At 35.8% G+C, this 15,202-nt stretch overlaps 1 protein-coding gene across 4 annotated transcripts in view; it reads right to left on the bottom strand.

Annotated features, from left to right (window-relative positions):
* Positions 1-106: 106 nt before the first annotated feature.
* Positions 107-15,202, bottom strand: part of glt1d1 (glycosyltransferase 1 domain containing 1) — a 43,018-nt gene continuing 27,922 nt past the window's right edge. For 3 of the 4 annotated variants that reach the window (XM_016232422.1, XM_016232421.1, XM_016232424.1), the window contains exons 9-12: positions 10,096-10,139; positions 9,668-9,788; positions 8,853-8,951; positions 107-1,467 (exon numbers count right to left, since the gene is read on the bottom strand). In XM_016232422.1, coding sequence (XP_016087908.1) covers positions 1,321-1,467; positions 8,853-8,951; positions 9,668-9,788; positions 10,096-10,139 — 411 coding nt within the window. In that variant the 3' untranslated portion in view covers positions 107-1,320. Of the gene's footprint in view, positions 1,468-6,549; positions 6,999-8,852; positions 8,952-9,667; positions 9,789-10,095; positions 10,140-15,202 lie in introns of those variants that run through there. The other variant, XM_016232423.1, reaches the window with a different exon arrangement.

Below are 15,202 nucleotides of genomic sequence, written 5' to 3' on the forward strand. Positions count from 1 at the left end.
TCTGGTGCAAACATATGGCTGAGACCACACACAGGCCAAAAATGTCAATGAGTTCAGAGCACCACTAATGTATATATTTTACTGTACCTCTATAGATGAACTGAAATTCAACAGAAGTTTGTATACAAGTGTTTACAGTATATTTTATTGTGCCATGAAAGTAAAATAAATGTAGATACAATCATAGAAAGTCATGGTTTAAGATTTGAGACATACAGTCTTAGTTACAAACAGAATAAATATTTTAAAATATGTTTAGCAAAACCTCTAAACACAAACCTTAATCCCTGAACAAAGTAACTTTCACGAATAAATTAAAATTCCTCCGACGAATAAATGTGTCCTTTAAAAACAATCTTGTGTTTCATTTCTTGTACAGAGAGCATCACTGTTCTTCATCTGGGCTTAAGAGAAAAAACTGTTTGGCAGCTGAATCAGCTTATGACAAACAGAGAATTGTCTTTGGAGTTTATTAAGCCTGTAAATCTTGGCCTTGACACAGTTTAAACATTTTAAAACTAAATTTTACTACATTAATAGCAGGATGTAATTTGTTCCAAACAAGCTAGCACCTCTGAAACTGGATCCGGCATCTATTTGAGTGGATTTCCCACCTCATACCTTACATTTGTTGAGTAAAATCAAATATAGTACATTTTAGACATTTTTAGTTAATCGTATGTCTTACCTGTCATGTCATATCACATATGCACACATGAACACAAGCTGTCTGTTCAGTTCAAGCTGAGATCCTCCTAAGACTAGGAAACTTTCTTGCTAGCAAAGTAATGTCAACATTCTTTAACCCAGAAAACTCACATCCACTGTGGTAACACTGGCACTTTTATACCCAATCTTCACGACAAACGAGCAACACAACAAAAGTAGAACACCAACACTTGCAAACATGCAGCTGTCTGTGCACACAGCAAGAGCTTGGCCTTGTGCAGTGTCGAATGAATGTCAGGTACACGCTTCTAGATAAATTACTACCCCTCAAAAAAGAAAACCTGCCAGATCGGTCACCTGTCCTTGTTCCAAGACCTGATAAATTGTAATTTAAACACTCACTAAACGTATAGTAAAATGTATGTCCCTTTTATACCTGGTGAAACAAAAGAAGTCAACGTCCTATAAATATATCTTTCCTGTTTATCCTACTTTAGAGACAAATGGCCACCATTACCTTGGCAGTCATGGCAGAGAGGCTTGCATATCCAACTGAAATATGCAATGCAGTCAAAAGCTCTAGAAAGAGCACAAAGCTCTTAAAGTTAAAGTTCTTAAAGACCTGAGACAAATGTTAGTCCCATCAAACTGTCAGTGAAGAGTCTCCACCAGTTTCTGATAGGCTATTCTCTCCGTCATCGGGTTGTGGCAAGTTGTAATGTAATTCTTTCCGTTTCTCACCAATCTTTCCTGGAGCTCATGGTCATCCAGAAGTTTTCTGGACATGCTTACAAATTCCTGTAGATACAAGAACATTGAGATTCTTGTTAAGGCTTCACATGTCTTTTTTTTGTCTGTTATCCGTGAAATATCCATGAATTTATCTATTTTCAAAAAGTTTATTTGATGTTTCTATACACAAACACACAACCTTTCAAAACTTTTGGGTCATTAAGATTTTTTTTTTTAAAGAAATGAATACTTGGTAGTAAGCAAGGACACATTAATCTGAAGTGACAGTAAAGACTTTGAAAAAATAAATGCTGTTCTTTTGAACTTTTTATTTATCAAAGAATCCTGAAAAAAGTATCTTTGTTCCCACAAAATAATAGTAATGATAAGACAATAAAAAGTATTGTTTGATAATAAAAATAAATATTTCTTGAGCAGCAAATCAGCATATTAGAATGATTTCTGAAGTCTGATGTGTAATGACTGATGAACATTTAAGTAATATTTTATATTACAGATTTTAATGTATTTGTTTGCTAAAGTCAAAATGCAGCATTTGTGAGCATAAGCATTTACAAAAATCGTACCTATCCCAAATTTTTGAACAGTAGCATAAAACATATAATTACAAATACATCATTTATTTTTATGGACAAAACTGCTGTCTATCTGAATAATGAAAATATAAAAGCCTTATTTATTGAGGAGGACAGTGAAATTACTCATCATGTCAACTGCTCATGTTGCAACTTTGTCTTTCAACCTGACTTAAAACACCTTCAGCTTCCCGTGACCCCCTGCTGTTTACTCTTATCCACGGGTATCATGGGAGACTCTTGGTAAAGTTGGCTTCACACTGATGTGACAGGCAGGGTATAGACCTCGCTCTCAGCTCAGCAGGATAACAGAAGCCATGAGGAAAAGGCAAACCGTGTTTGTGTCATATGAAAGATTTGACCACAACATGAGGCCTCTGTCTTTGACACAATACCATGATGAAACCAGAGTGTAAATGAGTGTGTTTGACAGAAATGTGGCCTGGTTGGAAGTGCCTGGGCTCTCTTGGGTGTAGATCAGGTCAAGTTATTTGCTAAACAGTCATGTAATATGCAGGATACTGTAGTCAGCTGGTCAATATCAACAAATAAACCACTTTAGGGTGATAAGATAACACACTACTGTTCAAAAGTTTGGGGTCAGTAAGATTTTTTAAAATTCTTTTTAAAAGAATAGTTTTATTAATTTAATTTATTCCCGTGATGCAAAGCTGAATTTTCAGCGTCATTATTCCAGTCATTATTCACAGAAATCATTCTAATATGCTGATTTAGTGATCAAGACACATTTCTTATTATTATCAATGTTTAAAACAGTTGTGCTACATTTTTGTGTTGAAAAAAAAACCTGAATTATTTGATCAATAGAAAGTTCAAAAGCAGCATTTATTTGAAATGTATTAGAAATCTTCTGTTACATTTGATGTCTTTACGGTCACTTTTGATCAATTTAATGCATGCAGAGAACAAGATCTGACTTTTTCATGTAGTGAAGCACATAACTAATCATCAGAGATCTTTTAAAGTGCAGGTCAGATGGTATTTTAAAGTGTCCTAATATTGTCTTGGACTCCCCTACAACAGGTTTAAATGCATCTAAGGTCAGAAAACATTGTAATTTTCTCAGAATATACATTTAATATTAGAGCCATTTGCCAATGATTTCGAAACGATTCGGAACGGTTCGGAGCAAACCCCTCCCTTCCATAAGCCTACTCTGCTTTGATTGGTCAGCTGGCCAAACCTGCTGTGATTGGCACAGAGAGGAGTCCTTGAGCAAGGATGCGTTCAGCCTCGACAAAAACGGTGCAAAACGTTTTTTAAACGGAAACGGTGGTGCGTTGAACACCCTGTTCTGCTGACGCAAGAGTTGCAACTATGGCAGCTGAGAAGGCCATTCTTTGTGTTCTTTTTGAAGAATTTTCAGAGCCTGATGAAATCGGTATAAATGCATGTTTAATGTTGCAAAATACGCTTGATGGTACAGTCATTGCCCTTGCAGTCCAGAATAAAAGAGAACATCCCAATCAAATGAAGGGATTTGTGGAAACTGGTTCCTAATTATTGTGATCCAACATTTGCCTCTCATTTCAGGATGAAAAGACAAACATTTCAGGTGAAGGATAATCCACTTTTTACCTCCGAGACTGTGTTATGATCTATATGACCTTATTATTTTTATTGTGAGTATAGGCTTATCATTATTGCTGATCACTGTTGTTGTGCTATGATATTGTAATATTTACCATTATGTAATCAGAGCAGTATAGAAACGTTTATGAAAGTGTCACTCCATAATACAATAGCAAAATATATAAATATGTATAGTATTTTTATGTTACATTAATCAGTATTTAGCACACCTTCCTAAGGAAAGGATATGGACCAGAAGACAGTGCAATTACTAAATGATATTTAGACAGACTTAAAGAAGTTCCAGATCTATACTTGTGCCCTTATTATTTCAGTTATTTTGCCTTTAATGCAAATAAACATGTGCAAACAATATACTTGCTCTTGTGACTTTATTTGGATGTTAATTACATTGTGCGAGCTGTCTCTTTAATACCGCGGGGTTTACATACACATGTTGCTGCTGATTGGGCTGACATGTTTGACACACCCACCAAACAAGAGAAAACGCATCTCAAACCCCGTTGCACACCGTTTCCAGGAAACATGTCGTTCAAACTGGAAACCGTAGCAAAACGGTGCACACCGGTTTGAGCTTGAACTTGCCTCAAGTTAGCGAGCGCTACCAGTGACAAAGTACCTTTACATAAAACAATAATATAGTGCTCCAATCCGTTCTTATGATAATGACATAAAATACAAAAACACTTATGCAAGCGAATCGTGCCCACAGCTAAAGTTTAGCTGCTAAACTGTGAACACTTAAAGCATGGTGGATACGTTAGCCGAGTGCTAACGTGACTAACTGATGAAACAATACAGTTTGTAACGTTAAACCAAAATATGTCTACTGTAATATTTGAAGAACGACAGACAAAAGATGCTCTGTGTCTTAACTTTTAATCAGAACGCAGAACAGCTGTAAAATAAACAGCCATTTCACAATGACTATAAAGTCTGTGCTACACTACATTCTTTATTATTAAACAAAGTAATTAGAATAACGTCAGTCTACATTAATCGCACATTCTTAGGAAATATATGGGTTCACAGCGACTTATCAGAACTACTTCAGTAAGACAGTCATATCGTGCTTTACCTGGAAACCTAAAGCTGCACTAGGTGTACATCACATATTAGCACAAAAACTTAATATTTTGAGCACTCAATTGAAAATGTACACATAACGTATCAATCGTACTAACGTATTTGTTAGTCCAAATAAAGAAGATTAGAAGCCAACGAAGATAAAAGCCAAGATTAGAGAAGCAGTCCTTGGTAAAATGACAAGCACACAACAAAAGGTTTGAATTGTATTTCTGTGGTATCCTTGAGCACAGCATCTTCTCAACATGATGTAAACACACTAACGAAAATGTACACATAACGTATCAATCGTACTAACGTATTTGTTAGTCCAAATAAAGAAGATTAGAAGCCAACGAAGATAAAAGCCAAGATTAGAGAAGCAGTCCTTGGTAAAATGACAAGCACACAACAAAAGGTTTGAATTGTATTTCTGTGGTATCCTTGAGCACAGCATCTTCTCAACATGATGTAAACACACTAACTAGTGGAAGTGTTTGTGGGCAGGTCAGACTCTGTTCGTATTTCACGGGCAGGCGGGGATTATGCAGATGTGTTACCCAGTGACGTATACCGGTAACAGGCAAAAGATTCGAAAATATGACGACTCGTTAAGGCGATTCAGAATCGACTCTCTCTTTTGAGAGACATTATCTTTATCATGCACTTTTTTGATGAACAACTTTGCAGATTGTTTCCATTTAAGGATAGCTACAATATAAACTGCAAAAGAGATATTTTTCAAAAAACCAAATGACCTGCTCTTTAAGCATTAATAAGGCTCTTTGTTCTACAATATATCCAGTCCAGTCTTAAACCTCTCAATTAGCTACTTAAAAGGCAGAGGTCAAGGCTTAGTACAGCACACAGATGTGACTCATGCTGGACACGGTTAAACACATCTTTGGCAGTAAGAATTCACAGAAGAAAAATGCTTCTAGGTTAATTAAGTGACAGAAGAAAGTGTGAGAGTTATTAGGAAATTCTGACTGATTTTCTTTTCTTAAATCTGACTTTTCAAACTATAAGTTATATGTGGCCAGATAATTTTTTTTTTTTGCAGTAGTTTGCTAGTGTGTCCACACTGGTTATCATAATAACAATAAATGTGCACAGGTTAACTGTGCAAGAGGCTGTAGCATTGATTCACCATGATGTTTTTCATTAGGCCAGTATCCAAATCTGAACAGCATAAAAAACTGGAAGCTGGCATATGCAATGTTTTAAAGCAGTTTACAAGCAGACACAACACATGACCAAAAAAAAGTTTAGTTTAAACCACCTATAAAGCCCTCCCAGGCTGCAGTCAGATTTAATGTGGGCTTTTTTTCTGTTCCGACAACAAAAACTTAATGGAGTAAATGGTCACATAGGCCAAATAAAAAAAGAAGTCTAAGGCTAAGGCCCATAAAAAAGTTTAAATATACAATGCCTTTAGAATGTTTGGGGTCAGTACACTTTTTCTATTTGAATTCTTTTGGGAAATAAACTGATATAGTATAATAGTATCATGGTTTCCTCAAAAATATAAAGGAGAACAACTAATGTTTCTTGGGCAGCAAAATTATTTCTGGAGGATCATTTGACACTGAAGACTGGAGTAATGATAGTGAAAATTCAGCTCTGCATAACAGAAATAAATTACAATTTAAAATATATTCAAATAGCAAACAGTTATTTTAAAATGTAAAATATTTCACAATATTACTGTAATGTATATTCTATTTTCAAATAAATGCAGCTTTGGTGAGCATAAGAGATGTCTTACAAAAACATTTTAAAAAATCTCACCGACCTCAAACTTTTGAACAGTAGTGAATGTTGACATTTCTTCTACTGTAAATTTGATTTGTGTGAAAAATAATCACTGGGTTACATCACTGTGTCATTTAATGGGACAATAGCAAACACATTTTACTGCGTACTGCATAGCAGGTGGGTTGAACTGCAGCACACTGACCTACTGATCAAGAGAGGCTTGCACACAGCTCTTTGAATTAGGAGTCAAACCTTAGCATAGGTCACAGGTGTATAGAGAGGCACATGGTGCATCCAAATGTTCAAAATCATCCTGACTAGCAAACAAACATTACACTTTCATATACAATTTTCTGTGCTTCTCTAGAGATGTCAGATTTTCAGATCGGCTATTGCTTTTAATACATTTGAGATAAGCATGATAAATGGATATTTGGAAATTGCTCAGAGGAGCAGATTGGTTCAGGGATAGAAGTTTTGCCCTTCGACATTTTAAGCTGCCTTGGGCTCCTCTCAGGCATTTAGCACGGCGGTACAATGAACACTTAAGTCAGTCTGTTCCTCCTAAAGACCCAAAAATAAGTTAAAGTCAAAGCTTAGTCACCAGCAGGTAGAGATGTTGCTAAGAAGAGACAGTCAACATTACTCTCCCTTTAACAGCAGCGTTTTAATGCCAAAAAAGATTTTCAGGAAACAAAGTTGTAAAATTGCAAGTTTAAAGTAGAAATGTTTTGTAAAAGTCAAAATTATAAGAATATGTATGTGATATTATGTATACATTCAAAACATTTACTCACCCTCTATAATTCCAAACCTGTATGACTTTGTTTCTTCTCACATATTCAAGTGTTCTGCACTCTTATGATATCTTTTTGTGATGAACAGATTTCTTACCGATAATTACCGATGAACCGATAATCTTAGTATAATTCAGTCACAGCTGAAATCTCATTCACGTTTGTAAATGCAGTGCATGAAAATGACTTCAGGTCACTTCAGGTTTAACATCAATGATAGCAAACATTATAGAGCACAACAGTCGGCTTCAGGAAGTAAAGACATTTTCTCTATATGGAAAATTATTTTTAACAACAACTGGTAAACCTTTAAAGACAGACCAGTTCTGAGCTCTGAGGTTGCTTTTGTTGAACCCATCTGTTTGCATTAATTCAACTTATTTTTTATAACAGAATCCGTAGTGGGAAAACTACATTACCCATGATGCTGTACATAAAATTCCACCACTCAGTCACAGCCCGTTTTTAACAACAACTGGTAAACCTTTAAAGACAGACCAGTTCTGAGCTCTGAGGTTGCTTTTGTTGAACCCATCTGTTTGCATTAATTCAACTTATTTTTATAACAGAATCCGTAGTGGGAAAACTACATTACCCATGATGCTGTACATAAAATTCCACCACTCAGTCACAGCCAGCAAAGAATGCCAAGAGATTTTTAGCTCCGCCCACTCCCATAAAGAATGATGAAACTGAGTCTGTCTCCCTACACTCTCAAAATATGTACAGTAAATATTTGTGTATATACTATACTATATTTTTTCCATTGTTTTTAATTCGATTAATGCCATTCATGGGATTGCAGTTCCTTCCCTCACTAAAGCCGTTAAATACAGTCTTGTACTTTTGTCATTTTGTCCAATATTCATTTACTTCTTTGCTTTAAGTAAAAGTCTAATGCTAATTCTCCTGGTAGCTGGTTGGTTTGGTTCATGGCTTTTAACTTTTTTTTAAATCTCTTCATATAAATGGGAAAAATACTTCTGGAACTGGTGACTCTGAAAAAGTGGGTGGGCACTAATACACTCTATTGGTTATTGTGTATCTTGTTGTAACTAATCACAACACAGCAAATTTGAATATGCGCATCATAAAATTACACTAATGTGATTTGAGATCTTTAGCAGAGGGAAAGATTTCAATGTGGTTCTTCAATGTGTGTGTGGTTGTGGGTGTGTGTGTGTGTGTTTTTTTATCTAAGTCTTCAGAATACTTGGAATGTGTCATAGAGATTACTTTGATACATTTACATATTATCACAGTTCACTTACATTCTATGAAAAAGAGCAGCGTGAACATTCTGATAAACATCTCCTTTCATAAACAAGAGGTTGAGTAAATGATGTCAGAATGTACACTGTATCATGAACCATCCCCAAAGAGAATCCTTAAATACACCGGATTACACCATGCTCTTGTTTAACCACCTTATTTATATAGAGACTTTGCTTTTTTTTGTCCTATTTGCTCGATTAAAGACATTAAAATACAAATGTAAAATACAAAAGGTATACATAAATGTCTCCACGGAAAACAAAAAAACGAAAACATCAACTGTGATATGATTTCACTGCATTAAAATGAAGCTCTCACTGATAATCCAAACCTTTGTAAATCTTACCTGAGGGCTTGAGTACAGCAGTCCTGTGACCTCGTGCTTGACTATTGCAGCATTTCCAGGAACATCCCTCGCTAAAACAGGCAAACCTAAATCCATGGCCTAAAACACACCAGATTGCAATACATTAACTCTGTTTGGCCTTGTGCACAATGCATTTACATTTATTCATTTTCCAGGTGCTATTATCTGAAACAACTTAAGGGCATTCAAGGTATTTTATCAGTATATGCGTTTCCTGAGATTGAACCCATTACTGTGACATTGTGCATGCGATTTCAGCTACAAGAACGGTCACTGCAACCTAGCAATCAAGCATTATGGGATAGCTGATTGCACTTAGAAAGCTTTTCCTTTTCAGTTTTAAATTCTTGTAAATTACAACAACCTTCAATTCTGTCATATTGGCCATTTCAATCTAGGCTTGTTCACATATGTAGGATAATGAAAAGATGTGGAACTATTGAGGAAAACATGATAACAGCTACTTAGCACATTAATGCCACTATGTGTTAAACTAATCTGGTCAGTTTGGACACAGATTAACTAGATCCCCATGATGATATTGTGGTCATAATATCCTATCTAATAACAGGCTAAACAAACACAGATTCAAAGCTCATTTAAGCGATTTCTGCACTACTGGTGAGAACAAATTAAATACCAAAAAATGATTGATTCACACAGGTTTCTCTTGGACAAACCAAATTCTAAGACATTCTGAAATTAATATTAATGTTAATATTAACATTTCACTCAAATTGTTATAAACTGTCTCATAAAACAAATTCTATTAAATTACTGCTATCTAAACGAACCTCTAAGATGGCAGCAGACATTCCCTCTGAGAGAGACGAGTTGACCAGGGCAAATGATTTCTGCATGGCAGCATGCAGGTCCTCCTGACTCAAATCAGCCGCCAGATACACTCCAACAGACCTACACACACACACACACACACACACACACACACACAACCTCATACATGAATTATAATATATCCAGGAACAGTTTAGAAAGAGGGCATTTCCTTATTTTAAAAGGGGAATTTAAAAAACACTGGAAAGATTACCGACAGCAATATTTCAAAAAGCACATGAATGTTTCTGTGCGAATGTGTGGGACTTTAGCGGCAGTAATAAGGAACTGAGACTTTGAAGATCAAGTGTCAGAGAGTGAAGAAGGGAGATGAAAGTAAAGCAGAGCAGATCAAGGAAGGAAGATGAAGACGTCAGATGATATTTACCTTTTGACACTCTCCTCAACCTCTGCGGTAAACACTGGATCTATCTAAAATGAGACATGAGGCAAATAATGTTTTTCATTAAGACCCCAAATGCACGACTACTTTATTTGGTAAGTTTTACAGAAAGCATACAAAAAAGTTTTTAAATATCATTCAGCTTTAAATAAAATAAATTAAAATTAAAAACAAAACAAAACACAAATCAAAAAGGTCTCCAAGCAATATTAAATGTTTATGTTTCTATTTATATGTAAATAGACCCACAATTTGGAAACCAACATTTACCATCAACAATCCAACATTTGTATTATACATTATTAGTATTGCTAATAATAAAAATAAGAATTATTATTATTATCATTCATATTATATGTTTGCAATCAGTAGTCTAGTGGTCATAAAAACAAAAAAAAGGTCTGTCTCTAATTTTGAACACCTTGTAAATTTTTATTCATTTATGAAAATACTAAATGCAATGATGAGTATAACTTGCCAATACTGCTTAAGTAACAACAGACACACAGTCCTAAGACTGCAGCAACACTGCAAATACGTTTAAATTCAATTTTTTTCACACAAGACTCACGGGCCATGTGCTGTAAAAGAGACATAAAAAGTAACTTAAGGTCACGCTGTGATGAGAAATTAGATGAATATCCTTTCGTTATTATGCAGAAGTTCCTATGGCTTATCTTTGCTTATAAGCAATAAAGAGCACAAATCCCATGTTGCTGTTTTTTTCCCCTTTTGCTCTTTTTCCCCTGCCTGTAAAATCCTGTCAATAATACCAAATCATGGCCTGTGGACAAGACAACATTTCATACTGATCATAATTTCCTACATGGCCAGTTGTCCTGAGGGAAAAACACATTTGAAAATCCCATAGATTTCCAGAGATTAAAGTCAGGGCGGGGTTGTTGCTCAGTCTGATTCATTACGATGAGGGCTTTGCCTGTATTAGCTGGCCGGGGCGGCTGCAGCAACCACAGCACATGCAATCTGGGTCAAAGATGATATGAGTGTGTGAGCATAGCAGAGCCTTTCTACAAATCCTGTTTGCTTTGATTCCACTATCTGCCTATTCATTTTTTTTTTCAAAATGAAATGTGATATTTGATGCACATTTGAATCTAATAGTGATAGCAAAATTTGAGATTACTGCTGAAACTAAAGCTGCTGGCTAAGAACATATCGTGTGATCAGTCCTTCCCACAGGACATGCTGTTCAATCGCACCCCAAAAGAGCACAGTATATAAGGTTAAGAAATATATCCAAGAGCAATTTAGCAAAGAATTAAGCCATTAAATTATTGTTATATAAAATTTTCAACAACGAAAAAAAAAGGTCAACACATGCGTATAGTTTTACATTACAGAAAACAAGTCCCTAAAATCCAAGAACATGTTTGCACAAAAAGTCAGCAAACCTTTGTCCTCTCATCAATTTTAACAGAACACATATAAAAGTCAGTAAACTTAAAAAAAAAAATAGCATTCAAATTACAAATGAAAAATGCTAGGAATGGTTCAAATGCATAAAGGAAGGATGGAACCACAGGTGTGCGAAACTGGTTCACGTTTTGGTGCTCATATTGCACAAAAGTTTTGGCTGTTTGGAGAATTTCAGAAAATAATGATATGTGTTGTGTTTCCACTCAGTGGAAGGAGGGAAAAACAGATGGAAAGAAAAAATGGCAGTATGAGAAATAATGTCATTGAAAACAAAAACAAGTACTAACGACTGACTAATAGCTTTTACAGATATGCATACCTTTTACATGGTAATAATAATAAATAATAATCATAATGCATAGTATGTTTTCAATGTTCTTGTATAAAAAAATGCAAAAGTGATAAATTAGAAGTTAAAAATGCTGTCAATATTGGTTATCTAACACTTAAATATGAAAATAACCAGTATTGGCAGCTTGTTGTATTAAAAAGTTAGCATACCTGTGTCCTTTTATCAATGTTAACAACAAGTTCACATCTTGAATCACACATGAGAATCACAATGAGAAACTCAATAAAATTTGATCACCAATAAATACCAATTTAAAGTATTAGTTGTCATTAATCAGAAGCACCTATAAACAAATAATTAAAGGGGGACGTTTCAGCATATGGTGGGAATGCAGCTTTAAATATTATTTTCAAATCAAACCAAAAGTAGGCAGAAAAGAAACACAAGGCATCTGGGATTCATTTGATGTCATCAACATGAGCCCGCCCCTCCCCAAAGAAACAATGAGTCTTACCACTCTCCAGATATTCTTATCAAACAAAAACACACCATAGCTTACAAGAACATGTAAGCAACTGCCAGTGTCATCGGTTTGCCTGGAGCCAACCACACTCAAACAAGAAAACCTTTGAACATCACTGGAGACGCAACCAGACAAGAAAAAGGAAAATGTGTCTCCACCTGATGTGTGAATCTCAAAGAAACATCACAGAACAAAAGTCAGTTTGTGGCAGAAGGAAGCATCATGTCGTTGTGGCGAAATCGCTGGGGCTTGAGGAGAGGTGGCTGCGGAAATAGGACACATTGAAACCCTCAAGATACCGAAGTTCAGGATGAAATGAAGGAACAGTGAAGCCACTATGAGTTAGTCGACAGGATCTGTTGTCAGGTGCTGGGTCGGATTGGTTGGGAAATGCATAAATAAAGGATGGAAGCTAATGGTGTGGGGAATTGGTTTATATTTTGGTGCTCATATTATGAAAAAAAAGTGGTTGTTTGGAGAATTTCAGACAGTAATTTTACATGTTGTATGTTTCCACTCAGTGGAAAAATGAAATATTTAGAGGGAAAAAACAAATGGAAGAAAAAGTTTCTTTAAAACAAACTTGGGTATTTGTTATAGAAAAACATAGCAGATACTCATTTATAAATAGTAACTACCCCTTTAATATCTGAAAAAAAAAATTTCAGAGTTTGCATCTAAAAGAGGCGCATCTAAAATCGCATGCTGTCTGAGGAAGAAGCTTTGCAACTACATTCTAGTTTGAATCTTTGTCGTATAAATGTCAGTGATTTCTAACAGGATTAGTTTCCAAGAAACTAAAGTATTTCCAAGATTTAGCCTTGTTTCCTGTTTGCCATTACCGCCATCATCTTTCCTGCATTGTTACTTCCAAAATGCTGAGACTTGAAAATTAATTTGCTAACTTTGGTGTGGCTTAGTCTGACAATCATCTAGACCCAACTATAAAAACTGGACAAAATTAGTGAAAAAACTATTTGTGTTGAAATCAAAGATGGTAACAAATCTGGTAGGCAAAGATTCAGAAATTCAAAACTTTACTGAACGTTGCATGAGACAGATGTCAGAGAGAGAGAAAAAACAAATCTAGACCAAAGAGTTTAAAAAGAAACAAACTAAATTTGAGCAGTTTGTGGTGCTACAGAGTTTGATTGACAGGTCTTAAAGGGGTCATATGACGTTGCTAAAAAATAACATTATTTTGTGTATTTGGTGTAATGAAATGTGTTTATGTGGTTTAAGGTTCAAAAAACATTATTTTCCACATACTGTCCATTATTGTTTCTCCTCTATGCCCCGCCTTTCTGAAACGCGTCGATTTTTGGCCAGCTATCCAGTGCTTTGTGATTGGCCGAATTCCTCAAGCGTGTGACGGAAATGTTACGCCCCTTACCATACTGTGATGCCGTGTCCCGGCGCGACGAGACAAAACCAATAAAACTGATTATAAAGGAGGAATTTGTTGCATCCAGTGGGGACATAATTACTGATTATAATGATTTATACTGTCTTTTTACGAGTTTCGTTGCATCGCGCCGTGTAAACATAAAACCATGTCTGCATTTGTGATCGGAGAAATGACAAACAACAAGCGCTACTCTACACTGCTCAAAACTCAAGTTTGAATCATTAGTGGCAAATCCTTTAAATATGAATACGTACTTACAGGCTGTGAGTCAGCATTATTTGTCAGCATCAAAGACTGTAGTCAGCATGCACGCCGAAGGGGAAACAGGGGAACTGAATTCACCGGAACACCGGCATTGTAGGCTACTCTCCCAGGAAACAGTCCTCGTCCTCCGTAAAATGCGTTGCACACATCTGAATATTTGGTTTGAACTGTTCTGGAACAGTGTTGTAAATACAACTTAACCACTGATTTCTAGTTGTGTCCTTGTTTGGAAGGCCAAACAAAGTAGTTTCGCTTTCACAACGAAACACACAGTGTCTTCAGGACATGGCGGCGGTGGCAACAATACTACAACGAGAATCAAAGTTATGCCTTCTTTCTTTGCGTATACATTTTGGCGCTGTTATGCAAATCTTCCCACATCGTGAAGTAGACATGTGGGGGCGTGTTTGAACGAGGCGTTTTAGGAGGGCATGGACGAGTCTTAACTTTTATAAAGAATATCTCTTTGGGTTTGAGACTTTAGTCTTTGCAGCTTTAGGGATCTTATCTATTCACGAACAGCTTGTAACACTCCAAAGAGAAAGGAAAACTTGAAATGGCATCATATGACCCCTTTAAAGATGGTCACATGACTATCTATGGTCAGAACATTTTTATTTAAAGGGGTCATATGATGTTGCTAAAAATAACATTATTTTGTGTATTTGGTGTAATGAAATGTGTTTATGCTGTTTAAGGTTAAAAAAACACATTATTTTCCACATACTGTACATTATTGTTTCTCCTCTATGCCCCACCTTTCTGAAACGCGTCGATTTTTACAAAGCTCATCAGCCTGAAAAAGCGAGGTGTATGCTGATTGGCCAGCTATCCAGTGTGTTATGATTGGCCGAATACCTCAAGCGTGTGACGGAAATGTTACGCTCCTCACCATTACTGTGATCATGCCCTGTCAGGCCGGAGCGATGATTCAAAAACATGAAAACCCATTATAAACGAGGCATTTATTGCATCCAGTGGGGACATAATTATGGATTATAATGACTTGTACTGTCTTTTTACGCATTGCGTTGCATCGCGCCGTGTAAACATAAAACCATGTCTGCATTTGTGATCAGAGAAATGACAAACAACAAGCCCTACTCTACACTGCCCAAAAAAATCACTTTAAATATATAAAATATAAAAACTCTTTAAATATAAAAAA

Source organism: Sinocyclocheilus grahami, unplaced genomic scaffold (genome assembly GCF_001515645.1).
Source record: "Sinocyclocheilus grahami isolate Dianchi unplaced genomic scaffold, SAMN03320097.WGS_v1.1 scaffold410.1, whole genome shotgun sequence".
In the NCBI taxonomy this organism is placed as follows: domain Eukaryota; kingdom Metazoa; phylum Chordata; class Actinopteri; order Cypriniformes; family Cyprinidae; genus Sinocyclocheilus; species Sinocyclocheilus grahami.